Source organism: Nematostella vectensis, chromosome 13, assembly GCF_932526225.1.
Source record: "Nematostella vectensis chromosome 13, jaNemVect1.1, whole genome shotgun sequence".
NCBI classification, from domain to species: domain Eukaryota; kingdom Metazoa; phylum Cnidaria; class Anthozoa; order Actiniaria; family Edwardsiidae; genus Nematostella; species Nematostella vectensis.
Genome location: NC_064046.1, coordinates 3417551 through 3445498, shown reverse-complemented (window position 1 = coordinate 3445498; position 27948 = coordinate 3417551). Strand labels below are relative to the sequence as shown.

Sequence of the window (27948 nt, the reverse complement as noted above, 5' to 3'; positions counted from 1 at the left end):
AGATTAAGTAGTTGGCATGGTGTTGTGTGTTGTTTTGAGAGATTCAGTAGTTGGCATGGTGTTCTGTGTTGTTTTGAGAGATTCAGTAGTTGGCATGGTGTTGTGTGTTGTTTTGAGAGATTCAGTAGTTGGCATGTTGTTGTGTGTTGTTTTGAGAGCTTCAGTAGTTGGCATGGTGTTGTGTGTTGCTTTGAGAGCTTTAGTAGTTGGCATGGTGTTGTGTGTTGTTTTGAGAGCTTCAGTAGTTGGCATGGTGTTGTGTGTTGCTTTGAGAGATTCAGTAGTTGGCATGGTGTTCTGTGTTGTTTTGAGAGATTCAGTAGTCGGCATGGTGTTGTGTGTTGTTTTGAGAGATTCAGTAGTTGGCATGGTGTTGTGTGTTGTCTTGAGAGATTCAGTAGTTGGCATGGTGTTGTTTGTTGTTTTGAGAGATTCAGTAGTTGGCATGGTGTTGTGTGTTGTTTTGAGAGATTCAGTACTTGGCATGGTGTTGTGTGTTGTTTTGAGAGATTCAGTAGTTGGCATGGCGTTCTGTGTTGTTTTGAGAGCTTCAGTAGTTGGCATGGTGTTCTGTGTTGTTTTGAGAGATTCAGTAGTTGGCATGGTGTTCTGTGTTGTTTTAAGAGATTCAGTAGTTGGCATGGTGTTCTGTGTTGTTTTGAGAGCTTCAGTAGTTGGCATGGTGTTGTGTGTTGCTTTGAGAGATTCAGTAGTTGGCATGGTGTTCTGTGTTGTTTTGAGAGCTACACTAATTGGCATGGTGTTGTTGTAAGTTGTTTTGAGAGATTCAGTAGTTGGCATGGTGTTGTGTGTTGTTTTGAGAGATTCAGTAGTTGGCATGGTGTTGGGTGTTGTTTTGAGAGATTCAGTAGTTGGCATGGTGTTGTGTGTTGTTTTGAGAGATCCAGTAGTTGGCATGGTGTTGTGTGTTTTTTTGAGAGCTACAGTACAGTAGTTGGCATGGTGTTGTTGTGTGTTGTTTTGAGAGCTTCAGTAATTTGTATGGTGTGGTGGTACAGTATGATTAGATGTTGTACAGTAGAGTGTTAATCACTTGTGTTGTTATTTTGTGTCAAGGTTTTATGTGGCATAGTGTGATTCATTGTGACGTGTTTGTCATATGGTTGAATAATATGTTGTAATACAGAGTGATTCATTGTGATGTGTTTATCTTATACAGCATCTGAGTGTGTGGTTATGTCAGTTAAATAACTTACATGACTCGCTTGTGTCTGTTGTGACAGCAACAACTTGGCTTGGATCCTTGGGAAGTTTTTTGTGCTGTAGGAAAAAAAAACGCAAATGTTCAAACAGGGAAGAAGAGGGATATTTTTTTTCATCTTGACCAACAACTTAAAAAAGGTTGAGTCATCTTACCTTCAGGATAATTTTGCGTTTGAGTACTTCTGGCGATGGGAGCTCCTTCCCGCTATCAATGGGTTGTGATAACAGCAATTCTAGCAACAAAAACATTTATTCAAAAAGGTGTTTGAGTGCAAATTCTGATCTGCCTCTCCTTATATTCAAGAAAAACATAATATATGTTACAGAATAAATCAGAATGATGTGAGGTGAGACATGTATTAGATTGAATTGCATTTTCTTATTATATGTCTAATGTCCTTACTAAATAATTTGGTAGAAAGCTTAGTTCTTATAATATGTATACAAAGTGATAACAAAGACAAAAGTTTTAAAAATTTTGAGAGAAAGCTAAGATCTTTAAACAATGGGAACAAAGAGACATAAGTAAGTGACAACACCTTCACATAGGGCCTGGGTATACTCCAGGCAGCATTCAATAGCATCTTGCAAAAAGAGGTAAACTTTTGCTTACCACCAAACACATCTTTGAAGGTTTGTGCCATGAATTTCTGCTGACTAATTGTACAGTGGTTTTCTAATGAAAGGATGAGAGGGAAGCTGAGGAAACAAAAGCCAATTTTTTTTAAAAAAAAAATCTGGATACTGCCTGTAAATAATACTGATGAATTGTACAAATGGTCACTTACTCTGAGGCCACAAAGGCGTTTTCCTTTATCTGTCTGACAACATCAAGGAACTTGATCTTGGAAACTAGTGTGTGGCCGTGAGTTATTATAGGCTGCCCATCAGGCCCGTCCCAACAGTCCACTGTAAACAAAAAAAGACATCTCGCCATTTTTTTATGCAGGACAATATCAATAGAGCCCATATTAACCAGCATTGAACAAACTATCTTCAGTTAAATAAATGTGAAACTAGAAAAGAGTATTGGCTAGGTGGAGAGGGAAGATGCATGGAGGTGTTTTAGAAAGGAAATTTATGTAATTTTCAAAATGCTCCACTTTAGTTGATTGTATACTTTTTCATAGTACCCAACATACAATGATGATTAACTCAGTACTCATAATGATAAATATTAATCAGCAATGATTAACTTAACCTCAATCAATTTAATGGGAAGATGTTCTAATAAATAGATGCAAGAATGTAATGTTTGGTTTATTTTTCTAAATATTGGTTCAGTTAAACAATTTTTTTTCGAAAAATTCCAATGTGGGTACCCTGTGGTTTTTAACTGGAATAAACAACCACGCCGTACGACAACACCCAGTGCTTTTTGAAGCGTAATATATTTTTGGGATCACTATGGGAGGGTTTCACTTTCTGGCCCACCGACTAGTAAAACATGGTCTATATTTCTCCTTGTGGTCAAAATGATTCTTTACAGTGATAGCCATTTTAAAATGATGAGAGAGAAACACACTAATGGAAAACAGGTACTAGAGATACTCACATTCCAGGCACCTACAGCCCATTCTCAGGCACCTGACATAAGCCTCAACAGATGATTCACCTTGAAACTGGTCGCCTGTTAAATACCTGTAATGGCAGCCCAAATTGGCAAAATTGTCCCATGCACATGTACACAATTTGTGCAATGCACAATGTTTCATGCTCCTTTGAATACATCAATTGAACATGAATGTTGAGCAGATAAGCCCAGTGGGTAAGTAAATGGGTTAATATGCCATGTAGAGGTGACAGTCTTTTAGGTGTATGAGGTATTTTAGTAGGAGCAATCATCTTACAGTACATTGTGTCTTAGAGTAATTGCTATATAGTAGGTTTCATACAAAGCAGTCCAGGCAAGACATATAAAGTGGAATAATTGACAGCCATTTCTACAATCAGGTATATTGTATAGTGAAAGCAATTGACTTACGTGTTATGGGAAGATGAGATCCAGTAGCTATTCAAGGGTTTTGTCATGTCTTGATAGACAGTGCAGTGTGCTGAATTAAAACCACTATTGCCTTTGGACACTAAAAAATCTAAAAACTAAAAAAAAGGGATAGCTGAGCCAAAAGTTTAGAGTATTTATACTTGTGTATTTTACCAAGTTTTTTTATGATTCTTGCGATTTTCATATATACGGTATTTTAGTAAACGCATATAACATTTTGCAAAAAAAAAATACTTTACCTCTGCTACAGTGTAGTATGGGTCTGAGTAGCTGCGGCTATTGTCTGATAGATATTCAAGCATGTATTCACGGACTGAATTTATATCCTGTGCACCAGCTTCCTGTGAAATAAGGAAAGGTTAAAAAAATAAGTAACAAAAAAAAAGTAACAATCTTTCATATATAATAAAAGGATCACCTTAAATAAAAAAAACACCTACCTGTTGTTCTTCTAAAAGAAATTTCTGGAACTTCAGAAGAGGCACATATGTTCTAAACGAGAAATGTACAACCCATTGTAAGAGCTAAACTTGTGCTACCAATAGTTTAAAAATCAAAAAGTGTCAAACATTTTTACTGTGATGCATGCTACTGTAAGTAAGTAGCATATGCCCCTCACTGAATGGACATCAATCTATATTTTTAGGCTAGAAAATCTAGAGACTATTTCTAGCTGTCCCTATGCTTCAATAGCCCTGTAATGCTGGCTCTAAGTAACTTAGCAGGAACTCGAGCCAAAAGAAATCGTAACTTGCTCGGACTTTGGCCAAACATTCTTTTTAGTTTTTTTTTTTTTTTTTTTTACAATGAAACTGGGATAGTATTTTGCTTCAAACACAAAATCATTCCATGCTGCTGAAAACCTAAAAAGATAAATAAATCTGGGAGGCCTGGAAAGAAAGACAAAACCCATGAGACTCTTAGAGATGGGGATAGAGGTTCCAGATTAGTTGATCCAGGCCTTAAAAAAAATGTGGATTATGGATTTAAAGATACACCTTCGCTATGATGGATATGCGTCAGCGGGTCTAGAATTATAGCAAAGCATGTCTGGATGATTTTTGTTCTATCAATGTTTTTTTTTCTAATGTTGCACATTTGGATTGGAGCAAAAATATGTGTGGATCGGCAGATTAAAACAAGGCCAATTGGTTGATTCGGATACCACTATTAGCCCCTTCCCTCTTAGGAAATTGATTTTCCTGACACTTTGGCTAAACTTTGTGATTATACCTACCCATTTTCTATATAATCCCCAAATTTTTGGATAAGCTGCAAGAAAAAAAAAATTAATATGCAAGAAATCACGTGACCTTTCTTGTTGGCAAATTCAAAACAAAATAATCACAGAAATGAGTGCGCCCGTCACACCTCAGAGAATTATATAAAAAAAAAATAATGAAACAAAACCCTTTCTGAAAACGAAGACTTTCGGCCTTTTTCATAAGAGCTGAATAAGTTGCTTTTTCTTGCTGTTATTTTGAGCGCGCGCTAGTTTGCCACCCAAAAAGTCACATGATCTCTTAGCGCAAGTCCCCTATTGGACCAGAGAGTTTAGGTTTTTGATAACTCTCAAACTCAAACTTATCTTACTCTTCAAACATTTTCATCCAACTAAAAAACCTCAGGTCCTAGGTCATTGGAAGAGATTTCTAAATGTAAACCACAGGTCTCTTTAGGATTTAAAATGTTTATGTTTGATTTTGAACATTCAAAAAAGTAAAATATTTAAGATAGCTTTTACCTCTTTCAAGCACATTGTTTCTTCATAGATTCTTTTGAAACCTTCAAAATCTACCATCCCGTTGTTACTTCTATCTGCCATCTGAATTACAAATAAGAGCATCAATGTGCTAATCTTTAACAATAATGGGACTATTTATTTAAGAGCAAATACATATTCAGCATTCTCCCTGGGAGGGGAGGCAGTCTGTTTCCATGTCGACCTGATAGGGATGCTCGTTGTACTTTTTTTTTGGTTGTGCAGGTATTTTTTAGAGGTATTTTTCAAAATTTCCTGACGAGCATACCTATAACTTTTACCCTGAAGAGCCCCCCAGGCATTCACCCTCCTAAAAAGAGAAATAAATGCATGAAAATTAAAACAGAAACTAACTGGTAACTTGTCTTCCAAATAACCAAATAATATCCAAAATTGTTTTCCAAATAAAAGTTATTTATGGCTTATTTGTACCCAAGTATTTATCAAATATTTGTTGCAAAGCAGGAATACTGTACAACAAATAAAACCTCACAAAAAGAGAGGAGGTATTCTTGCCTGCAGAAGTTCTTTGATTCTTGCATTGCTGACTTTCACATTTGATTTTTGGAAAAATGCCTTGACCTCCTTCATTCCAATCCTGTCAAAATATGTAAAAATAAGGATAGAAGAACAGTGGAACCCGAATTCTACAATATCCCTCAGGAGAAAGAAAATGTAAAATCATAAAATCAATTTATTGTTGCAAAAAGGTCCTCGAATTTATGATATAAGGGAAAATCAATTGAAAAGTTATAGCGAGGTGGGGTTAATTATTAACTTTTACAAAATAATAATATTAACTGTACTCTGTGTAAGACGTTTTAGTTACTCTCTGTAAAACTGTGTTATCTAACAAGATCTGTCAAGTCAAAAAAAAGATCAACTGCACTGTACATGTGTGGTGTCTTGAATTTTTCTCTCTAAGTTGATAATCAATGATATCATTGTATCGAGGTCCAAATTACACTTGGGAGAACAGATTTGTATCATAAAATCGAGAATATTATTGTATCCAATATCGTAAGATCAAGGTAATTTCTTATACATTTTACTGTATTTCCTAGATAATAACGTTCACTAAAATATGTTTGGCTAAATGGGTAAAAAAACCGATGATAATTTTAGCTTTTATTTATTTATAGGTTACAGACTCTTTGAATAATGGAAATACAACTTGGTAAAGTCCCAAAGGGCATAGAACCTTCTGAATTTTCAGCTCTTATTCCATTATGAAGCATTTGATACAAGTAATCATTTCTCTTTACAGATAAAATTTGATTGGTTGCTGAGTAACCACAAATAATTGAGAAAAATGCTGACAAATTGACAATTATAATGTGTTCCATGACAGAACAAATGTTGTAAATATGCAAGGGAAATTGGTAAAGAAAACACTGAGGAAGATAGATTGGCACAAGGAAACAATATTGTTGTATCCAATATCGTAAGATCAAGGTAATTTCTTATACATTTTACTGTATTTCCTAGATAATAACGTTCACTAAATATGTTTGGCTAAATGGGTAAAAAACCCGATGATAATTTTAGCTTTTATTTATTTATTAAAGGTTACAGACTCTTTGAATAATGGAAATACAACTTGGTAAAGTCCAAAAGGGCATAGAACCTTCTGAATTTTCAGCTCTTATTCAATTATGAAGCATTTGATACAAGTAATCATTTCTCTTTACAGATAAAATTTGATTGGTTGCTGAGTAACCACAAATAATTGAGAAAAATTCTGACAAATTGACAAATATAATGTGTTCCATGACAGAACAAATGTTGTAAATATGCAAGGGAAATTGGTAAAGAAAACACTGAGGAAGATAGATTGGCACAAGGAAACAATAGGCTTCAAAGCATGCATCCTGTTTTATCAAACTATTAATTACAGTCTCGATGTGAAGTAAACAATCTTTAATCGTTGAAATTATTGTTTTGAATAATTTTTTTTTAAAGCAGATTTTTTTCTATGGCAGCAATAAAATAAAATTGATCTAAGATCTTGGCTCATGATGTGATTTATATTAAAAATAACACTTTGAAATTGATACAGAAGTCATAGAAACAAGTTAAAATAATGCAAATGACACTACAAACTAAACAAATTCATTTAGAATGAAATGAGAGAAAAGTCTTTTGGTGCAAAATGATGAACAGGTGAAGCTGTCTATCAGAGACAAGGACAATCATACTACTACCAGATGACAAAGAGCTTTACATAATCATATTTGTTGCATTCATGTTTGCAAGATCACTCTCAAGATAACAGAAAACACTGCCCACCAGACACTCACCTCCCCCCCCCCCCCCCTACTATAACCCTGTTCTGTAAGATAAGTCTTTTTTTAAGAAGTCTTTTTAAAGATGTAAATTTGGCAGAGTTGAATACCAGTTTTTGTGTATTGTAATTATTCTTCTGGTTCATTACCACAACTATTTAGGCCTTTTTTATTTACCTGTTTTGTAAGAGATATATTTGTGATTTGTTTTCACTACAAAATTTGATCTGTTCAAAAAAATATAAATCACAAAGTCACCACTAATTTGAAACTTTAATTTGATTGATATTCACTTAATTGTCACAATTAGAAACAATAAAAAACTAATGGGGATTTTTGTATTGAATGGTTAATGCCAATTCCAATAATCCCCATAAGGGAATACAGGGAGAAAGACGATAATAATAACCAACTCAAAGACTCCTATATATAGGGAATTACAAAGCAGGTGTATTCTTACTTCTTCTTTGCTGAACCAGAGGTCAGTGTGTTCCACTCCCTGAGCAACCATCTGAGCAAAACAAAATTAATGGTATAACGTTAAGTGGTTCTAAAGGATGTTCCTAGCTGTAATGTTTAGAAATGAGCTATTTGTTGTATAATACTGTCTGTTTCCTCGAGGCAGGTAATAAAACATTTCCATTCTAGCTATTCTTCATAATTAAAATAGCTGTCAAAATGAGCAAACACAAATTATGTATGGATGGAACATGCTGAATTTTACAGGGGACTTAAAGTCGGGTTGGTAACTTTCTAACTGTTGGGGATGTCACAAATTTAATCTGATTGGATATAAAAGTTAGAGAAGAATTATAATGTTCGACACATCGCTTGTTTGACTTTATTTTTACCTGTATGATAGGACTGGCTGTGTTGACATTAGGCTTTCGTACATAAGAAATACCAAACCATTCACCCAGAATTCTCTTTCTCTATAGCTGCGAGCTGTGTGGATAAAAATAGTATGGAATTAAAAATAGAGCATTCGATTCCAACAGAAATGTTCTTTCGTGCTCTGATTATCCATTTAGCAGGATAACATAATGCTTATCCAAAAGGTGATGGCATATTTAGTGTCAAATTGTCGTGTGAGCAAGGTGAAACATCCGTTTTTTGGGGTTACTTACCAGCAACACTAAGTGTTTTCAGTTTGAATTGGTTTCCAAAAAATACCACAAAACAGCAGTTTGGGTCAAGTTTCCTCGCCAAATCGGGATTTTTCTCAAAATCCTTGGAACCCTGACCACGTCGAACTTCGGAAATTTCTCTGATTTTCACTGTAAAGAAAACGGGAAGTATAATAAATGAATATTTTGGTGGTTTATTCACCCCCAAAATGACTTTTAACTAAAAGTCGACTTTGTATTTCGGTTTCCTAAATGATCATACTTCTCCTTACCGCATCCCTCCACTCTACTCGCTTCCTTTCCTCCACCAGTCCTAGACCAAATCACCTGGAATTCCTCCAACTTCAAGCTAAAGATTCTTATTTCAGGAGCTCGTTTGCTATAATATCGAGTCATAACGTTGCCCTCTTTCAGAGCAGTTATTATCGGGCCCATATTTGCCATTTCGTCCCCGAGGTCGGGGGAGGTTTGGGCGACATATCGCGTCGCCTCTCCTGCAGACGACATCTTTAGTATGTCTTGGTGTAATGCCCTAACTCGTTGATCAATGCAATGTTGGTATAGACATCGTCTAGCGCGAAGGCCGCCGTATTTTGGAAGATCATCTCTTCCTCCTTTGCATATCCTTCATGAAATTTACGGCTCACGTGACTTTGCAGCCTCACATCCGTGGTGTGAGAATGACTGAGCGAAACAAGGATGTTTGTTTTGGCCAGAGGAGGAAAAACGCGACTGTTGTTGAAAAATAGCGATAAAAACATTTTTTCCGTCACTTAACAGGATGAATAACAGGTGAAAACAAAGCTGTGGCTGAAACGACGATAATTAACTAAAAAATAAATATCAGCTTTATCAGTTAAATGCTTGTATAAAGCAATTGTTTCAGGGTCAGTATTTTTTATTCTTCATGGAGAAGTTAGTTTAATATCAATGACTTTCTTTTATTTTAGGAATTTATAAATCAAAATATTCCATGGGCTGCCTGTGGTGTATGTTTTGACTTAGTAACCTGGCGCCACGTTGCAAAAAAAAAAAACTAACAGAGGAAAACAGAAAAACATATAATACTATTTTACAAATTTGAGTCGATGGCGCGTAAGGACGTCGTTGGAAAGTCAGAAATAGAAGGCTACAGAAAAAGCTTAGGTAAGTCTTCCATCTTTAGTGCATTTTTTTTATCGAAATAGCTTTAAAACAGCAGAATTTCTGTGTATTAAAAAAATAATCAAATCAAATTTTGATCACGTGTTCTGTAAAGTTTCTAGACAAGAGTCGTTTATTTTTGCAGCAGGAAATCACTGAAATCATTATAATAAGCGGTATTATTAATGTTAATATACAATTTCTGACTTTATATATCTTTCACTAGTCAATTACTGTAGTGCAGAGGATAAATGCCATATCTCCCTCCTAAAAGAACTAACTTGACTATATTCTATACCCCAAATACAATACAATATCCAATAAAGTGTATTTGGCAAGGATTTACATAATAACCATAATAAGGGACATCATGTTTCAAAATACACTGAGGCATTTTTATCAGCAATGCTTGTGAGACTCTTGTTTGTCATATGTTTTAATCGGCATTACTAAAAAGCAGAACCACGGGAACCAGCGGAACCGGCGGAACCAGTATGTTTCGCTTAGTTATAGGGGTAGTAGTTAGTATGACATTCTGTCATATGCAATTTGTATCCATTTGTATCGGATTAGTAACAAAAAACCCTTGTTTTAGAAGCGCGTTTCGTCAGAGGTAACACATGCAAGCGTTCATAGTTTTAGCCTTCGTAGGTTTAGCATTCCGATTTTCGTTGAAAGTTCCGAATAAGAGACAAAAAAAAAAATCCTTGTTTAGAAGCGCGTCTTGTTAGTAGCATTGTTCATAGCGTCCTGTTAGAGATAACGCCAAATATCATACTGTATGTTACCTAAAGTTTTGATTGACAACGGCAAACTTGGCTTGGCTATAATTGCATAATATTTCCGGATATCCCAAGTGTGTGTGGGCCAGGTCTCAAAGTACTTCAAAATTACTAACAATTCTTCCAGCCCTTTTGATAGATTGGATCTTGATTGTATTCATGTGTGTGTATATATATATGCACATGTACATATAAAGAAGTGGGTAATTTATTAGTAACAAGTTCCAGCTACAATCGTGCCCTTTGCACACTTGCAGTATTACAGTATGATATATGATATTCCTAGTATGACATCCCTACCCCTATAACTAAGCAAAATATACTGGTTCCTCCGGTTCCGCCGGTTCCGCTTTTTAGTAATGCCGTGTTTTAATTCTCACATTATTTTTGGCTATCTTTTACAACTGTCAAGATGGTAATAGTATTTGTTATTGGGAACAATAGGTGAAAAATGCATCTATAATGACTATTTTGGCTGTAACTCTAGAAAAAAAATCATTTTGCAAGCAAGCCTTAAGTCATCTTGTATTTGCACAGGCGGACCAGGATTAGAATCAGTCCCTCGTGATCCTTCAGGAAAATTAAATATAATTTGAAGTTGTGTCTTGACTGTTTTCTTAATAAAGCTAGTTGCATTACTATTAGCCTTGTGCCCACAACTTCAAATTATATTTTATTTTCCTGAAGGATTACGAGGGGCTGATCCTAATCCTGGTACGCCTGTGGTATTTGTCATCTGTTTTGTTTGTGGGCAGGGGGGGGGGGGGCGATCTAAATTTAAATATAATAAATACATATTAAATAAATATAATATAAAATCTTCTTCATAAATCTATTCCTCTTATTGTTCCAGTGGCAACAGCCTGTTTTGTCTGGCTAACTTGGGTATTTGTTGATTGATTAGTTTATGTACTGATTTTGTAATTGATTGCAATCAATGCTAACACTAGCTTTGATAGTTTTTTTACGGCACAGAAACCCTGTAAACAAGGAGTTCGCATAACCCGGCCACCATCGCCATGAAATGCGAAGGTCGTGTTTTGGGGGTTTTCATGCCGGAAAAACTATCAAAGCCTACAGGTAGGCTATGCTAACAGACTGTCCTCAGTCTGTCCTCAGTCTGTCCTCAGTCTGTCCTCAGTCTGTCCTGAGACTAGATAAGATGGATTTATTTGTATGATGTCTTCTCTCTTAAATTTATTTCTTCTAAAAAGTATTTTTGAATTCTGAAGGAAAACAAGAGTTTAAAGGAAGGAGTAAGAAACAAACTCTAGCTGCAAAGGAAAAGGCTCAAGCGAGGAAATCTGGAAACCCAATAAATGTAAACCCAATTGAGTGTTGAAACCTCACCTCCAAGGGTTGGCTTCCCCTTAAAGAAGTTACATATGCTTGTCCTTGTATCCCTAGGGTGTAAAAGTTATCCAAGTTCTATTTCTTAGGACCCTTTTCTACACCTTTAGGTTGCATCACAGCGGCGCAGCCAGGATTTTTAAGAGGAGGGGGCCCAAAAGAGACTTTCAAGGCATTTTCTTCTGTATTTTAGATAATGTCTTATACATTTACTGTATTTTTGGCTGCTAAAAGGGGGGGAGGGTAGATAAAAATAGATTGATTCATAGACAGGATTTCATTAGTGAATGACAACTTCATGACATGGTTTAAATCTTAGACAAGATACTCTTACTTTTAGTTTCAGATACCTTTTTTTTGCTTCTCAGGTCACGTCCATTTTTTCCTTTTTGACCAGCATATGTGACTTTTTTTTAGGAAGAATCCCCATGGACCACACCATTCATATAATCAGGGTACTTGTGGGTCTTTTAGGGGGCTAACATTTCAGTTAATATATATCCTTTGGTATGATGCAGAAGAGGAAAGGGTCATGATCATTTATTAGAGTTAGCGTAGTGGAATTCAGAGGGATTCATTTGTCAACTGCCAATATTTATCATTTTAGATGATATCTTGGGTTATTTGAAGATATTGTTAGTCCAGTTTTCCACATCTACTTGTCATACCCCATTTTTTTTCAGGGACAGTTTTGCTGCTCATTTTTTTTCCCAAAGGAAGTGGCATTTTTTATGCTTTATGCTTTTTTTAGGGTCTGAGCCTTCCTTTATTTTTTGGTTAATCACTCTTAAGGTCATTATCATTCCTTGTCTATTCTACTCATAGCCCAGCGGGAGAGGGGACTGTCCATAAAAGTAGATGGGGTGATCGTCCTTTTGGTAAGGGTTTGAAAATTCTACTAACTGCTATTCCCTTAGGGGGTGTTCAAAATTTTTCCGTTTCTGCTATCCCTTAGGGGGTTTACACTTAGTGGATCATCACATCCTAATAAAAACTGGACATGAATATAGTCAGAAAAGAGATGTGCTCAATGGTGGCATCTTAAGAATTGCAATTCAGGAAAACTGAAAATGTGCTTGTTTCTTTAGTGCTTAGGGTTAGAAATTGCTTCGACCACACCTGTGCTATCTTTTAGGGGTAACAGTTGCTGTTGACCACACCTAAAGTGCTGTCCCTTAAAACTGATTGGCTGTTTTTATGGGCGCCCAGTAAATGTATGAGAGATTATCTAAAATACAGCGAAAAATGCCTTGAAAGTCCCTTTTTGGCCCCCTCCTGTTAAAAATCCTGGTTACACCGCTGCAGTATCTCCCATCATATAAACCTGAACCTCAACTTCAAAGTCATAGCTGGTATTGCTTTTGTTCTTTTCAGATAATCCTGCTCTACATATTGTTCTTGCTAGCAGTTTTAGTGGCAATTTACTTCATTTTCTACATAATGACTGGAGGAAAGAATCTATGAAAACGCCACAGATTTACAGATGTATATAATATATGAACAATACCAAGCTAAAAAAAATTACCCCCATGCTCATGGAGTGATTTTTCTTGTATGACCCAGGGCTCTTACATGCGTTTTCTGTTTTGTTATTAATTTTTCTTAAATTTTTTACTCATTGTATTATAGAACCTAAATTTTATAAAGAAACATAGTAACAATACTATTGCAGTTTAGCCTATTATCAAATTGTAAATAAAATCTTTAATAAAATTATGAACAAAGCTGATGGACTTGTGTCTGTTCCCTGTCGTCCCTCTAGAACCCCACCCCCCACCCCCACCCCACTATGCCCAGTAGTATAAGAACTTTAAAAGAAAGTTGTTGACTTTCTCTTTAAAAGTTCTTATTCATATTCAACTGTCGATGGAGACCACAAGGTCCAACGCACACCAGCAGATAGAGGCTGTCCAGTGGCTACATTTTAGCCTTTGGTAGGTTTTCCGGTAAGCTAGCTACACCCTGAAGGGGGGGGGGGGTTCTTCCCATGTCGACTTGATAGGGATGCTCGTCGTATTTTTTAGGGGTCAAAATCAGGCCTCGGGTATTTTTTAGGGGGTGTCCGAGGAAAAATAGGCTTTTCTCTAAGAATTGGTATTTTTAGGGCTTCTGAGTTTTTTTTTTAGGGTAGCAATTTTTGTTGTGCCGGTTTTTTTAGGGGTATTTTTCGAACTTCCCGACGAGCATCCCTATCATTTTTTCCCTGAAGAAACCCCCCCGGGTAGCTACATTTTTGCTCGATCGAGCGCAGCGAGCTAGTGTTAACATTGATTGCAATCAATTACAAGCAGAAATCTTTTCAGTAGCTATTATCATGGCCACCACTTAGACCCAAATAGCTTACTGCGTATGGCTTATGGCTTCAATTAAATAATTTCTTTTGTTTAATAAAATAAGACTACAAGCAATTTGTTTTTGTTCTACTTCTCTTATAAAACAAACAGAGAAACCATGAAAGGGTTAGTGATCAGCCAAGACAATGGCTGCAAAGAAAATGGCGTCTTGCATAAACCTGGCTTATGGAAAATGTGCGAACTGCCCCACACAAATCTAAGAGAATATTGATTTAACCCTTGCAATTGAATATGACCAACCAATCTATGAGCTCGGGCACTTCACTTCTTCACGAGAACTTCTAGTTGTACAATGTATAGTTGCGCGATTACCCACAATGCCCCGAGATAAAGCCCGCCGCGAGTGTCCGAGCGGGCCTGGGTCTATCAGGTTTGTATCCGTCGGGATGCGTGAGGATTTTAGCAGGAAAACACCTCAAATTTCTCCTTTTTTCCTGCCAAATTTCCCATTTACCCCATCATGATCAAACAAATAGACGATCTAGACAATTCAGAAGGATGGGTTCCGTTTTTCCACGTAAGTTTATTCCCAAAATGTGCCATTTCTTTACAAAAGGCACACTACGGTGTCGACAACTTTTTTGGGGTCCATGTCCCACTGAAAAATAATCCATCTCACGAGTTGATCTATTCTCACAGAAGCTTAATTGGCAATCAAGGGAAAATGCTGGAAAAGTGGCAGCAGCTAAACTACCTGCTAACCGTCCTTTGAATCGTTACAGAGATGTTTTGCCGTGTAAGTATTTCTAGTGTAGTACTTACTAGCAATAACCCTGGCAGTTCGTTTGTCTGTTAATTTTTTGTTATCGATTTTCATTTGAAACCGGTTGTGTGTATATTTGTGTTTTTTTCAGATGATCATAGCCGAATTATCTTGGAATCTACGCAGAATGGGACGGATTATATCAACGCTAACCTAGTTGAGGTATGATAAGGCCATACTAAACCATTTTGTCTAAATGTTTTTTTAGTTCATACAACGCATTGGTCAGTTATTTTACCATTTACAAATGGCTATCTAAACCGGAGCTTGGCTATCTAAACCCACTTCAACCTATACAGATGCAAGATAAATGATATTAAACTGTCAATCAAGCGTAACTTATTATTTAACTAAGGAAATGCATTACTATTTACAAAATCCTATTTCAGCACTGAAATATAAGATCTTGAAACATGAACTCTGAATACTAATATTATTATAATGAACCCTGATTATCTGTTTATTATGGGAGTTTGCCTGCATATTGATATGTATCTAGATGTATTGCCTTGTGGTATCATGCATTAAAATGTCAGACTATATGGATTTTATTGCTTTGATGGAGAAAGCAACTTCTGAATATAAAAGATGAAGTGTAAACAAACTCAATTATAAACAAATATAGAATCCTTTTAGGAATTGTTAAACACGACATTAACAAGAGCTGCTATACAGTAATCCATTATATAATCCATGTTGTTGTTCTATTTTACCTGAGTAGGCCTTTGGCTAGTGGAAGATATAGCTTATCTGCTTACATAATAGTTATTCAGTATTCATTATTGGTTTTGACACACAACTGAACCAAATCATAAGAGATACTAAAGCTACTACCAAGACATTTTTGCTAAAAATTAGAATGAATAACAACAATTTAACACTATATTATTAGCTTTGTAGACTTATTTTAAATGATGTTAAGCTTGGTGATGTATGTGTAAAAGGTGTGTCTGTATTCACTGGACATATTTTGTGTTATTACTTATTACTGTTAGCTGTTAATTTGGACAGGATTCTCTGATATGTCTAGACATGAACAGGGGTGGTGGACCGGTCGGGTATCAACTTTTATTGTAAATTAAGGTGAAAGCCTGTCTCTCAGTTTTGTAGAAAATAATTAATAAAGTATTAAGCTTATGTTTGGCTCCTATGCTTTACTGGCACATTTTCCTTAAATTGAGTTGACATGGGAATGCTCAATTTTAGAGCTGTAGGGTTGCAGAGATGCAAACCGTCAAAATTTTTCGATTTTGAGATGGCGATATTTCGCAACACTTTATTTTTGCGATTTTCCTATTTTCGTAAAAACCAGGTCACTTTATTTTCATGATTCCGCGATTTTGGGATAATAAAATCAAGCAAAACAAGTAATAAGTGGAATTAAAATGTGCTGTAATCATCAAAACTAAAACAATTTGTAACAAAAAGATGCATGGGCTGAATTTAGTTTCGTAAAAATCTATAAATACAAGTCCAACTCAACCCTTACCATTCTATATGTACATTAGATTACTAAATAGACAAGGTGTTTGCATAAAGCGTATTCAGCGGCCAATATTCCCCCAAAGGCTTCTTGTGTACTCATTTAATTTTCACGCATCCTAATTTTTGCGACAATTAATTTTCATGTCACTTTATTTTCGCGAATCTTTTTTAAAATCGCGAAATTCGCTAAATTAAAATGACACAAAAATTAAGTGTAATTAGGTAATAAATGCTGCTTCATTGTGATCTGAATAATGCTCACTAGCCATGGTTTAATTTTTAGTTTCCTGAGCTGGGCAAGAGGTACATTCTCGCCCAAGGGCCCCTCCCACATACAGCAGACCACTTCTGGCAGATGGTATGGGAGAACAACTCTAAAGCTGTGATAATGCTGAACAAAGTTATGGAGAAAAACCAGGTCAGTGCTCCTACCATATTCTCTATACTTCATTTTTTAAGGCCTTTATAAGTTGAAAATAGGGTCATATAGTCTTTATGGCTCTTTAAGTTTCGTGCAAAGTATGATTAGAAAAATGTTGAATGAATAGCAGTTGGTCAGATTGGCCAGTCTACCTATGGTTAGCCCATCTGCATTTATGCTGGTAATTCTTACAACAGGGTGGTGAAGAGGGGGGCCCATCACGAATCACGAAGTTATTTTTCATACTTTCACGAATCACAAATTTAAAAAAAAAGCTTTCGCGAATCATGGTTTTAACTTTTGCTTTTCTCATGAATATATGATTTAAATATACAGTCACTTGGAGATTCAGTGCATTCAATGCAGTTTAACCGACAAATTTGTTTAATAGAACAACGCTGCGGTTGATCCACTTATCAGTTAAACTAACACACAATGACATGATTGTTTACTTTTACATGTAAATGTATGAATAATGACGCGAAAAATACCGTTATAATCGATACGAAGTGATTATTCTACAGCTCCTGTCAAGCGAAGTTGAGCACTGTTTTGCAGTGACTCTCGTTGTAAGACTTCCACTGGAATATGTGATTTAATACATGTATATTTTCTTGAAGAAGGGGCACTTGCAGGCTTGCTGGCCGTTTTTCTGACAATAGAAAATACCTCATACCACAATCCAGTTCCATCCTCTTGATAACAGATTAATTGCATTTGTTTTTCTATCGACAATCTGGAGGACTATTTTGATAACTACAGGCAAATTTACATATGTTTTCGCAGTTACAATTTACAGCTAAATTCGTTGTTGCGCGACCTCAGCGAATCCAAGATCCTTGTCTCGTTTTTGGGAATAGCGCGTAGTCAATCAACGCCTGATCGAATTACAAATCAATTATGCTGTGAATTTTAAAATGACCGTTTCATTTCCTTTGAAAATTATTAGAATTATGATTATAACTCTAAAATAATGATGGAATATGTTTTCTTTCTGGAATTACTGCACCGATGAGTAGATACAACGGCTAGTCTCAATTACCATCCGACGTCAGGCGTTGATTGACTACGCGCTATTCCCCAAACGAGACAAGGATCTTGGACCACCGAGGTCGCGCAACAACGAATTCAGCTGTAAATTATTTCATGTCCATGGTGGACGAATATTAAGCATATTAAGACGAATATTAACATGTGTTAAACAAATATGGAAGACACTTACCTAGCCTGTTCGACATCGATCTTATTTGTTGCTGTGTTGTAGTTCCCAGTCACATACTCTAATCTTGTTGGACAAACTATTATAGAGTACTTCAGTGACAACGTCACAAAACATTTTTCGAATTAGCAGGTCTTATTCTTGAAATTAGTATGCGCTCATATAGTCATATTATAACGTTGTGTGGATAGATACAGTGACTTGTTCTCTTCTCAATACGAGGAGAGTGCTCTGTGAGAGAGCGTGACTTGGCGCCCAGACCTGCAAGCTTCGAAAAATGACTAGACTATCGTTAGCGTTTGACGAGTCCGTCAAAACTGACCTGGCTTTATGTTACTTAACCAATCATACTTAAACAATAGCGCTGTCAAGTATTGGTGGAGTAGTGTCACACAAACTAAGACACTTGATACATCGGATATTAAACTAGCACAGCAAGAGGTCAACAATCTAAACAAAGGTCAGGTTTATTCGGAAATCTCTTACATGTATTCGTGTTTTAATTATTGTCAGCGTCAACGGTCACGTTTCACGAATTTAGCCATGCGAAATCACGAGTCACGAAAGTAAAAATACCCCAATCACGGATCACAATAAAGTACTCAATCACGAATCACGGATTTATTTTTAGGCTTTTCACGAATCACGGGTTTAATTTAGGGTCAATCACGAATCACGAAAATACTCTTCACCACCCTGTTACATAATTTCCTTTTCGGGTGTTTTTTTTTGCTATATAAAGCTTTTCATGTTTTGCTTACTGACACACATATTCTTCCATAAATATCTTACAGCCATCCAAAAAATAAAAAAAAATTTTGTAAAATAATTTAATAAATTCCAATGTTTACCCATTAGATCAATTGCTTCCAATATTTACCTTGTGAAGAGCCATAATTATTTCATGAATTCCTATATTTTCCCATTAGATAAAGTGCTTTCAGTATTGGCCTTGTGGAGAGCGCTATGCTCACGTAAACTGCTTGGAGCTTGACAGCTTCCAAATAAAGTACATCACCGAGAACAGGTCAGAAGAGTTCACTGTCCGCATCCTGGAACTAGAAAACAAGAAGGTAACCCATGAGACGTTGCTGAATAACGTATGTGCATGCGCGTGCTCTGGGAAAACAAGCACAATCGTAGTGTTGAATCGTTTGAGTAAAGGTATGAAAGGCTGACTTCAGTTGCTGTTTTGACTAACTGTACAGCATTAAAACCATACTGTACAAAAGATGACAAATTTGTGTGATAATAAGGGAGTCATAAAGAAAATTATAGCCTTTAGTCTAGTTTTCTAAGCATTTGCCAAAATGTGACAGTTCGTAGAATGCTGCCATTTCAAAACAAAAAGTCTGTTTTAACCCCGCGGTACTGGAACTAGTCTTGCATTTTTCAGCACTGTCAACCCATGATATATGAAAATAACATAGTGATTTGCACCTTCCAGATATTTGAAAATGAAGTTTAGTGCTTTGACTTATACTGATTTGGTTAGATATAAAGGCCCAAGCTCAAGTCTGGTTTTCTAAGGGACGTTTGTCTTTTTTCAGACAAAAGAGACCCGTGTTGTGTACCACTATCACTACCTGACATGGCCTGATTTTGGAGTGCCGAAGGCTCCAGGATATTTCTTATCCTTCTTGTTTGAATGCCGAAATGCTGGAGTACTCTCATCTGATGTAGGCCCTGCTGTTATACATTGCAGGTAAGTAAGATTTGCTTTGAGAATTGTTATGATTTCTGTCATACTGTATCTCCCTATAAACCACCACGAGATTGGTTGATTGGTTTCAATTAAACTAAAAACCTGAAAAAAAATACAATTTTCTTTGCAATAAGTAACTAGAGCTTAAGAGCATCCTAGCAATTTTTTAGGTCTGCATTTTTCCAGAGCCGTGAAAAGAAATGCCATTTTTCCTCTCTGCTAGAATTAAAACAAGTTTTTAGACCCCCCTTCCATCTTCAGACAATGTTTTAGATTGTTTGTTTTTTTCTCAGCAATAACATATGTTTTCATTGATTTAAGTGCTGGGATTGGCAGATCGGGGACCTTTGTTATGATTGATTCCATCTTAGCAGAGGTATGTATTACTTTTACTTGTGTCTGTATTTTCCAAACATTTTGCCCTGTGACATGTTTATAATAAACTATTTTGAAAGTAAATTTTGTTTCTGGGATTTTGTAGCTTACCTTACCTTCTATTTGTTTCTGGAATTTTGTTGCTTACCTTCTATTTGAAAGTAAATTTTGTTTCTGGAAATTTTTAGCTTACCTTACCTATATTCGCAGTATACTGATGTGTTGTTGTTATTGTTGTTGTTGTTGTTGTTGTTGTTGTTGTTGTTGTTGTTGTTGTTAATACTAGTTTGCTTAAGACATGTTTGTCAGCCCCTACGTAAGTTCTCTATGAATGTTTCTATGTAATTTGTCAGCATCTCTCCAAGCTCGCTTTGAACGTTTAATGTATTTTCTCAGCACCTCTGTGAACATCCTCTGAGGGTTCTATGTACTTTGTCTTAAAGGCTTTCTGATTGTTTTCCAAAGGTGGAAGCTACTGGAAACCTGAATGCTGTAGACCTAGGGGAAAGGCTCCTTGCCGCTCGTCAGTACAGAGTTGGACTGATTCAAACCCCAGACCAGCTGCGCTTCACCTCTATCGCCATCCTTGAGGGGACCTTGGCCCTGTTCCCAGATATATACCAAATTGCCTTTGACGAGTTCATGGCACAAAAAGAAAGTGAGTAGGGCATACAGTACAGTACTAACCATCTCCTTTTTCCTTTAATATTGACATGTGTTACATGCCTTGGGGGAATTGAACTTCTTGTTGAGTGCAAAGCTAAGAAGCAATAAAGATCATATTATGAGTGAAAATATTATTAGTGAAAAGTAGAGGTGAAGTAACAGTAAAGTCTGTTTTTGAATCTCACTTTCAATCACATTTGTTGTTATTGTTTAAGAAAATAAATTTGAAGCAGTTGGCTGCTGTTGCCTTGTGCCTAACAAGAATGATGGTGACTAACAATAGCCCATGTTTGTGTTTGAATAGTGAATATACTATATCAGGTGTTTTCTGTTTGTTTTTTTTTTTTATCTTTGGTTTTTCTGTAAAAATACCTTCCATTTTTTTCAGGGGAATTTGCTATGCAAAGTGGATCTGTAGAAGAAGAACCTCATGAAGATGAGGAATCCCCACCCTTGCCGCCTCGTCGTAAACCCAAGGAAGAGAACACTAGCAATACAGCCCCTTCTTGTCAGGAGCCTGAGGAAGGGGAGACTTATGATACAGCCCAACCTCGGCCTAGGCATGAGGAAGAGGATACTAGTGATATAAAAGTCCCATCCCGTCTTAAACAAGAAGTGGAAGCTAGTGATACTACTGTACCACCTCGTCGTAAGCATGAGGAAGATGGGGCGGGTGATACTATAGTGCCAGAGAAGAAACCCTGCAAAAGCCTGTCTGATCTTCCAGATGAAAGGGAAAACAGTGGCACAATGCTTACCCAGTACTCCCTCACTGATGCTACAACAAGAGGTAAAGAAGCTAAGAAAAAGGGGCTGATTTCTACTGTTTTTGAAAAGGGAGAGAAGAAGGAAAAGAAGGCAGAGAAAGAGGCTGTCTTAAAGGAAATAGATGTAGCCAAAAAGGGAGATGGTAGAGAGGCAGAGAAAGTGGCTAAGAATAAAGAAAATATTGTGACAAAGAAGGGAGATGATAAAGAATCAGGAAAAGAGGGTTCAAAGGTAGAAAAAGGGCCTGTTAGTGCAGAGAAATTTGAGGGAGAAGGACTAGAGAAAGAGGTTGATTTAGAGGAAGACGAGGAAGTGAAGGAAAATGATGCAGAGACAGATGAAGGAGGGGAGATGGGAGAAGATGAGGAAGAAGATTTAGAGGCAGAGGGTAATGGAGTAGGAGAGGAAGAGTTGAGTGCAACAGAGGAGGCAAAAGGAATGGAAGAGGCGCTAACTTCACGAGAGAAGGTTGATATAGAAGCAATTGATGAAGAAAGCAGGGATAATAAAGATGACAAGGCAGGTAAGGGAGAGGATGTAAAAGCAAGCGATGAAGAGGCAGGAGAAGAAGAGGATGTAGAGGCCAAGGATAATGGGGAAGATGGGGCGAGTGATACTATAGTGAAAGAGAAGAAACCCTGCAAAAGCCTGTCTGATCTGCAAGATGACAGAGAAAACAGTGGCACAATACTTACCCAGTACTCCCTCATTGATGCTACTACAAGAGATAAAAAAGCTAAGAAAAAGGGGCTGTTTTCTTCTTTTCTCAGAAAGGGTAAGAAGAAGGATAAGAAGGCAGAGCAAGAGGCTGTCTTAAAGGAAAAAGATGTAGCCAAAAAGGAAGATGGTGGAGAGGCAGAGAAAGTGGCTAGGAATAAAGAAAACATTGCAACAAAGAAGGAAGGTGATAAAGAAACAGGAAAAGAGGTTTCAAAGCTAGAGGAAGGGCCTGTTAGTGCAGAAAAAATAGAGGAAGTAGGACTAGAGAAAGAGGTTGATTTAGAGGAAGATGTGGAAATGAAGGAAAATGATGCAGAGACAGATAAAGGGGGGGAGATGGGAGAAGATGGCTTAGAAGAGGATATGTATGATGGGGACAAAGAAACAGATGAGAAAGTAAATTTAGAGGCAGAGACTGATGAAGTAGAAGGGGAGGAAGAATTGAGTACAACAGAGGAGGGAGAAGGAATGGAAGAGGTGCTAGCTGCAGGAGAGAATGTTGATATAAAAACAATTGATGAAGAGAGCATGGAGGATGAAGATGACAAGGCAGACGAGGGAGAGGATTTAGAAGCAAGAGATGAAGAAGCAGGAGAAGAAGAGGATGTAGAGGCAGGGTACAGAGAGGAAGAAGCAGATATAGAGGAAGGGCATGGAGAAGAGGCAGGAGATGAAGACGATTTAGAGGCAGAGGATGATGAGGGAGAAGTAGATATAGAGGAAGGTTACAGAGAAGAGACAGGTGAAGAAAATGATGAAGAAGTAGGGTCTGATGAAGAAGGAGAAGTTGACATTGAGAGAGGGTATGAAGAAGAGACAGGGGAAGAAAATGATGAAGAAGCAGGGTACGACGAGGAAGAAGAAGTTGATATTAAGAGATGGTATGGAGAAGAGACAGGGGAAGAAAATGGTGTAGAAGCAGGGTATCATAAGGATGAAGAAGTAGATGTAGAGGCAGGGTACGGAGAAGAGACAGGGGAAGAAAATGATAAAGAAGCAGGGTACAATGAGGAAGAAGAAGTTGATATCAAGAGAGGGTATGAAGAAGAGACAGGGGAAGAAAATGATGAAGAAGCAGGGTACGACGAGGAAGAAGAAGTTGATATTAAGAGATGGTATGGAGAAGAGACAGGGGAAGAAAATGGTGTAGAAGCAGGGTATCATAAGGATGAAGAAGTAGATGTAGAGGCAGGGTACGGAGAAGAGTCAGGGGAAGAAAATGATGTAGAAGTGATGGAAAAAAATGCAGAGAAGGAAGGTTTAGAAAAAACCCAGGCATATGATGAAGAAATTGAAGAGGAAGAACACAGAGTAGATTCGTCTTCCAAAAGGACAACCCCAGGCTCAGGTAGATAGCTTAATAAGTCTGCAAACTCAGGTACATTGATGATAAGCTTTTCTGATGATAGAAAGGAATATTTTTTTTTAATTCAGGTAACATGGTCAATACTACATAAGTTCCTAAATGAAAACATCCCTACATGAAAACCATATCCCAGCAGTTTTGTAATTAAATTTTTTTAAATGTTTTGTTAAATATTCGAAATTTCATTAAAAATTATTAAATAATATGTATTAAATAATTACCATGAGAAAATTAGCAGTGAAATAGAGGGTAAGCTTACAATAATGAATAAGGCCTAAACTATCTACTACCTATACAATCAAATATTATTCAATCAAAATTATTGTCCATATATTTTATGGTTGCTGTGACCTGAAATCTATATTGTTTTACCAAGAGTATGGCTTCTGTACATCAAGTTTCCACAGTATTACATTATTCTAACATTGTGTGAATAATTGCAAAATATTGATATATTTTTCCCCTCTTCAAGATGACGATGGTCTATCATCAGAGGGGAGTGGTGAGGATGAGATCATCAACTTGTCAGCTTCCTCCTCAGATGAGGACGAAATTGGAGAGGATGGTGATTCAGAAAATGAGGAAGAAGTGGTAGAGAAGGTCGACATGTTGGGGGCAGGGGAGGAAGAAGCTGATAAAAGGAGAACCTTATCTCCAGACAAGGATGTAGGGATTGGAAGCTTGTGTGACAGTACATCATTAGTATCCTCTTTATTAGATGGAGACACAGCTCTAGGTAGTGTGATATCCAAGACAGAGGGAGATCCCACTTGTACGGACTCACGCCCAGACTCAGGCATCCAAGAGGACTCAAATAGCCTACTTGAAGGAGAAAAAATAGATAGACTTTACAGGGAAACACAGGTTTCTTCTTCAGGAACAAAAACTGATAACATGGAGGCACATGGTAGTGACGATGGTACTGCTGCAAAGACAGAGGTGAGTGAAGTTTTAGGAGAGAAGTAGCAATTTGTGCCGCTCAGGTTATTAGAATTGTGCATATTTTATTTGTTACAGTCTCACATTAGATTGTCTTGCAGTCTGAAGAGAATGTGGTCTCTAAAGAAGACCTTCAGCAAAAAGAAGAGGACCAAAAGTAAGCAAAAGACAGAGTGGATCTGTATTTCTCTGAAGGGAGGGGTCATGGCAGTTAAAACCTTAAGTATGTGCACTTCCAAGAGATACCAAAAAGTCATGATTTCACACGGCGAATAGATACTAAAACCCCAACAAAGCAACACAAAGTTGCATCCCAATTTTGCATTTGATATTTTGTTTGATATAACTCACCTAGTACTTGAAGGAATTATCTGCCTTTTTTGATGTGAATAAGCTTTATTTGAAACATTTGTCTGTCATGTAAAGGGAGGTTGAATTAGAAAGCAGGGGCAGATCCTTGATTCGGGGGACAAAGCAAGGGTTTCAAAGAAGGGGGACTCAGTAGATTTCCTTATATTTCTTGTTATTTTCAAGCCAAATGTCTGAAAATATTTGGGGGCACTCGCTACACCCTAAGATCTGCCCCTGGAAAGACTGGACATAATGCTTAAGAGTTTGACCATTATTTCATACAAAACAACAAGACGAACTCCAAAAGGGGGCTGGATATCCACGCATTCCATCCCTCCCCTATCTCCCTACCTCCCCTGAATGAGGGAAATGCATGCCTATTTAATGTTGCATTCCATTTAAAAATTAAACTAGAAAATATTGAAGGATCTGACCAGTTTTATACCTCTCAATGTCCTGAAGTCACCTTATCAACATATACCATTCATAAATACTTCTCATAACTACATAAATACTTATCAATTTTCCACAGAGAGGCGGCTCTAAGAAAGCGGAAATGGAAGGAAAAAAACGAAAAGACAGCAGAGATAGTCAGTAAAATCAAGGACAATGTCAAACGCCAGGAAGATTGGCAAACTGGTTATGGTCCAATTGTGAAGAAAGTTCTTATTGTTTTAGGTGTGTGTGTGGTAGCCTTCATAGCTTATAAAGTGTTCAGCCGATATATCAGCTCAACACCAAAAGTTCGGCCACCAAAGTTAAGGAAGAGACAGTAAGGCCTGTACATACAAACTTGGCAGAGATATCATGGTAATGGATCCCACCAATAAGCTCATGCAAGTAGAAGCAACCAGAAGAGGGGGCGTTAACATTGTACAATCTTTTTTTTCTAAAGGACTTAAATAAATAAATTTTAATAACCATCTTGTTATCACCATGTTAGATTCTTGATGACTCCATTTGTTCATACATGATTAAAAACTTTTAAGAAATTTAAAAAAAAACACTGTAAAGAAATGTATTCTTAAGATGATCCTATATTTAAGATAGCAATATATATTTTTTTGTAAAAGATCAGGGGCGGATCGAGAAGTTTTAAAAAAGGAGTTCTGAAGCAAAAATTTCAAAAATGGGGTGGCAGGCTTATTGTTCTTTCATATATTTCCTTAAATTTCTTGTTATACTTAAGCCAAATGTCTGAAAATAGGGGGGGGGGGGCCGGGGGCCCCCAGATCCGCCCCTGAAGATTGCCTTGATACACCAAAATCTTGATGGCTAGAAACATGATAGTACAAAGAAGAATCAAGATTTTGTGAAATCATCAGTGGGGACCTAGGGCGTCACGGAGATCCGGCACGCAGGGAGTGCTCTTTCTTTCTCGCGTGCTCCCTGCGATGCCCTGAGTCACGAGGATGTTGTGAAAGAGAACTCCATTCCTTTTTTAATTCTTTAATTGTTGAGTTTGGCAAGATTACAGACAAATTGATCCAAAGATCATTGATAAAAGAATAGCTGATCTGATTAAATTTCATTTGTTGTGATGAAATTTGAATTCTCAGAATTCTTTCCATATAATAATACTGCTGTTGTTTAACGATTTAATATCTTTTGCTTGTGAATTGTTAGATTCTTTTCATTTTTCAATACTTTTATATACATTTGAATTGATCTAATAAAATATAATTTTCTATTTTGCAAATTATTTTTGCCATTTCTTTCAAGTTCTCTGTTTCTACCCAGGGCGTCACCCTCATTACAGCATGACCAGTAAAAGCATGAACACTGAAAATATGTATTGAATGTTTTTCCTACCATTCGCTTCTGAGATATTCAACCAGTCAACTAGAAACATGTCTTAGCAAGCCAGTGTCTGGATTTCTTGTCTGGTTTGTAAGATGACAATGTACATTCCACATATATTCCAGGTGTTATTCTTGTTTATAATTGTTTGAATATACACCTAATTCACAAAAGGTTGTCAATGTAAATGGTAAATGGCTTATTGGTACTAATTATTTGTGAAATTAAACGTGTTAAATAGAGTCCAGCAATGTCAGAGCCAAGCATTGGTAACCTTAAATGGATAATTGTTGTGATTTATACATATTCTTCAAGAAGCATTGTTACTTTCTGTCGTAGAAATGCCATTTGCCAATTGCCATTTGCACTGACAACCTTTATTAAAATAGGTGTATACTGTAGTTAATAGAAGTCGCAATTTGCAGGCATCCCTTGTCCACATAGAAAGGGTTAAAGTTATCCTACCATAACAACTAGTAACTCAATTCTTATGAAGTATTGGGTGGGGGGTAAACAGCTTTTACCCCCCCCTCTCAATCAGAGGGACTCCAAATAAAATTACACTTAAATTACCCACCAACCCTGGGTATCATGGCATATCCCACCCTGGGTACCATGGCATAACCCACCCTGGGTACCATGGCATCACCCACCCTGGGTACCATGGCATCACCCACTCTGGGTACCAAGGCATAACCCACCCTGGGTACCATGGCATAACCCACCCTGGGTAGCATGGCATCACCCACCCTTGGTACCATGGCATCACCCACTCTGGGTACCATGGCATCACCCACTCTGGCTACCATGGCATCACCCACCCTGGCTAACATGGCATCACCCACCCTGGGTACCATGGCATCACCCACCCTGGGTACCATGGCATCACCCACTCTGGGTACCATGGCATCACCCACTCTGGGTACCATGGCATCACCCACCCTGGGTACCATGGCATCACCCATCCTGGGTACCATGGCATCACCCACCCTGGGTACCATGGCATCACCCATCCTGGGTACCATGGCATCACCCACCCTGGGTACCATGCTAAACCCACCCTGGGTACCATGGCATCACCCACCCTGGGTACCATGGCATCACCCACCCTGGGTACCATGGCATCACCCACTCTGGGTACCATGGCATCACCCACTCTGGGTACCATGGCATCACCCACCCTGGGTACCATGCCATCACCCACCCTGGGTACCATGCTAAACCCACCCTGGGTACCATGCCATCACCCACCCTGGGTACCATGGCACCACCAACCCTGGGTACCATGGCATCACCCACCCTGGGTACCATGCTAAACCCACCCTGGGTACAATGGCA

The 27948-nt window shown here is 37.4% G+C and overlaps 3 protein-coding genes and 1 long non-coding RNA gene across 8 annotated transcripts in view; 3 read left to right on the top strand and 1 right to left on the bottom strand.

Annotated features, from left to right (window-relative positions):
- The window catches only part of LOC5506289 (1-phosphatidylinositol 4,5-bisphosphate phosphodiesterase gamma-1), a 28208-nt gene extending 19152 nt beyond the window's left edge, over positions 1–9056 (bottom strand). For 2 of the 3 annotated variants that reach the window (XM_048721200.1, XM_048721199.1), the window contains exons 1-15: positions 8676–9056; positions 8404–8553; positions 8128–8221; positions 7737–7787; positions 5508–5589; positions 4974–5054; positions 4467–4501; positions 3670–3721; positions 3469–3570; positions 3209–3324; positions 2780–2865; positions 2013–2133; positions 1838–1923; positions 1378–1457; positions 1218–1281 (exon numbers count right to left, since the gene is read on the bottom strand). In XM_048721200.1, coding sequence (XP_048577157.1) covers positions 1218–1281; positions 1378–1457; positions 1838–1923; positions 2013–2133; positions 2780–2865; positions 3209–3324; positions 3469–3570; positions 3670–3721; positions 4467–4501; positions 4974–5054; positions 5508–5589; positions 7737–7787; positions 8128–8221; positions 8404–8553; positions 8676–8910 — 1435 coding nt within the window. In that variant the 5' untranslated portion in view covers positions 8911–9056. Of the gene's footprint in view, positions 1–1217; positions 1282–1377; positions 1458–1837; positions 1924–2012; positions 2134–2779; positions 2866–3208; positions 3325–3468; positions 3571–3669; positions 3722–4466; positions 4502–4973; positions 5055–5259; positions 5302–5507; positions 5590–7736; positions 7788–8127; positions 8222–8403; positions 8554–8675 lie in introns of those variants that run through there. The other variant, XM_048721201.1, reaches the window with a different exon arrangement.
- On the top strand, positions 6121–6992 carry LOC116618823. Its single transcript, XR_004296360.2, has 2 exons — positions 6121–6446; positions 6685–6992. It is a non-coding gene; the product is annotated as an uncharacterized LOC116618823 (long non-coding RNA).
- Positions 9057–9388: 332 nt separating the features above from the next.
- LOC116618822 (triple QxxK/R motif-containing protein) lies at positions 9389–13405 on the top strand. The gene is made up of 3 exons (XM_032382950.2): positions 9389–9549; positions 11561–11649; positions 13053–13405. Exons 1-3 carry the CDS (start codon positions 9492–9494, stop codon positions 13140–13142), a joined length of 237 nt encoding a protein of 78 aa, XP_032238841.1. The 5' UTR covers positions 9389–9491; the 3' UTR covers positions 13143–13405.
- A 972-nt stretch (positions 13406–14377) lies between these two features.
- LOC5513426 (neurofilament medium polypeptide) lies at positions 14378–26509 on the top strand. 3 transcript variants are annotated; one of them, XM_048721214.1, is made up of 13 exons: positions 14378–14549; positions 14672–14768; positions 14887–14957; positions 16564–16698; positions 18850–18993; positions 19471–19625; positions 19947–20001; positions 20466–20658; positions 21055–21920; positions 21984–23502; positions 23993–24459; positions 24561–24616; positions 25343–26509. In XM_048721214.1, the coding sequence occupies exons 1-13, from the start codon at positions 14493–14495 to the stop codon at positions 25584–25586; spliced, it is 4059 nt and encodes a 1352-aa protein (XP_048577171.1). In that variant the 5' UTR covers positions 14378–14492; the 3' UTR covers positions 25587–26509. The 3 variants fall into 3 exon arrangements, with proteins under 3 accessions (XP_048577171.1, XP_048577170.1, XP_048577172.1); XM_048721213.1 differs by having other exon boundaries at positions 21055–23502; XM_048721215.1 differs by having other exon boundaries at positions 21055–23502; positions 24538–24616.
- The last annotated feature ends 1439 nt before the right edge of the window (positions 26510–27948 follow it).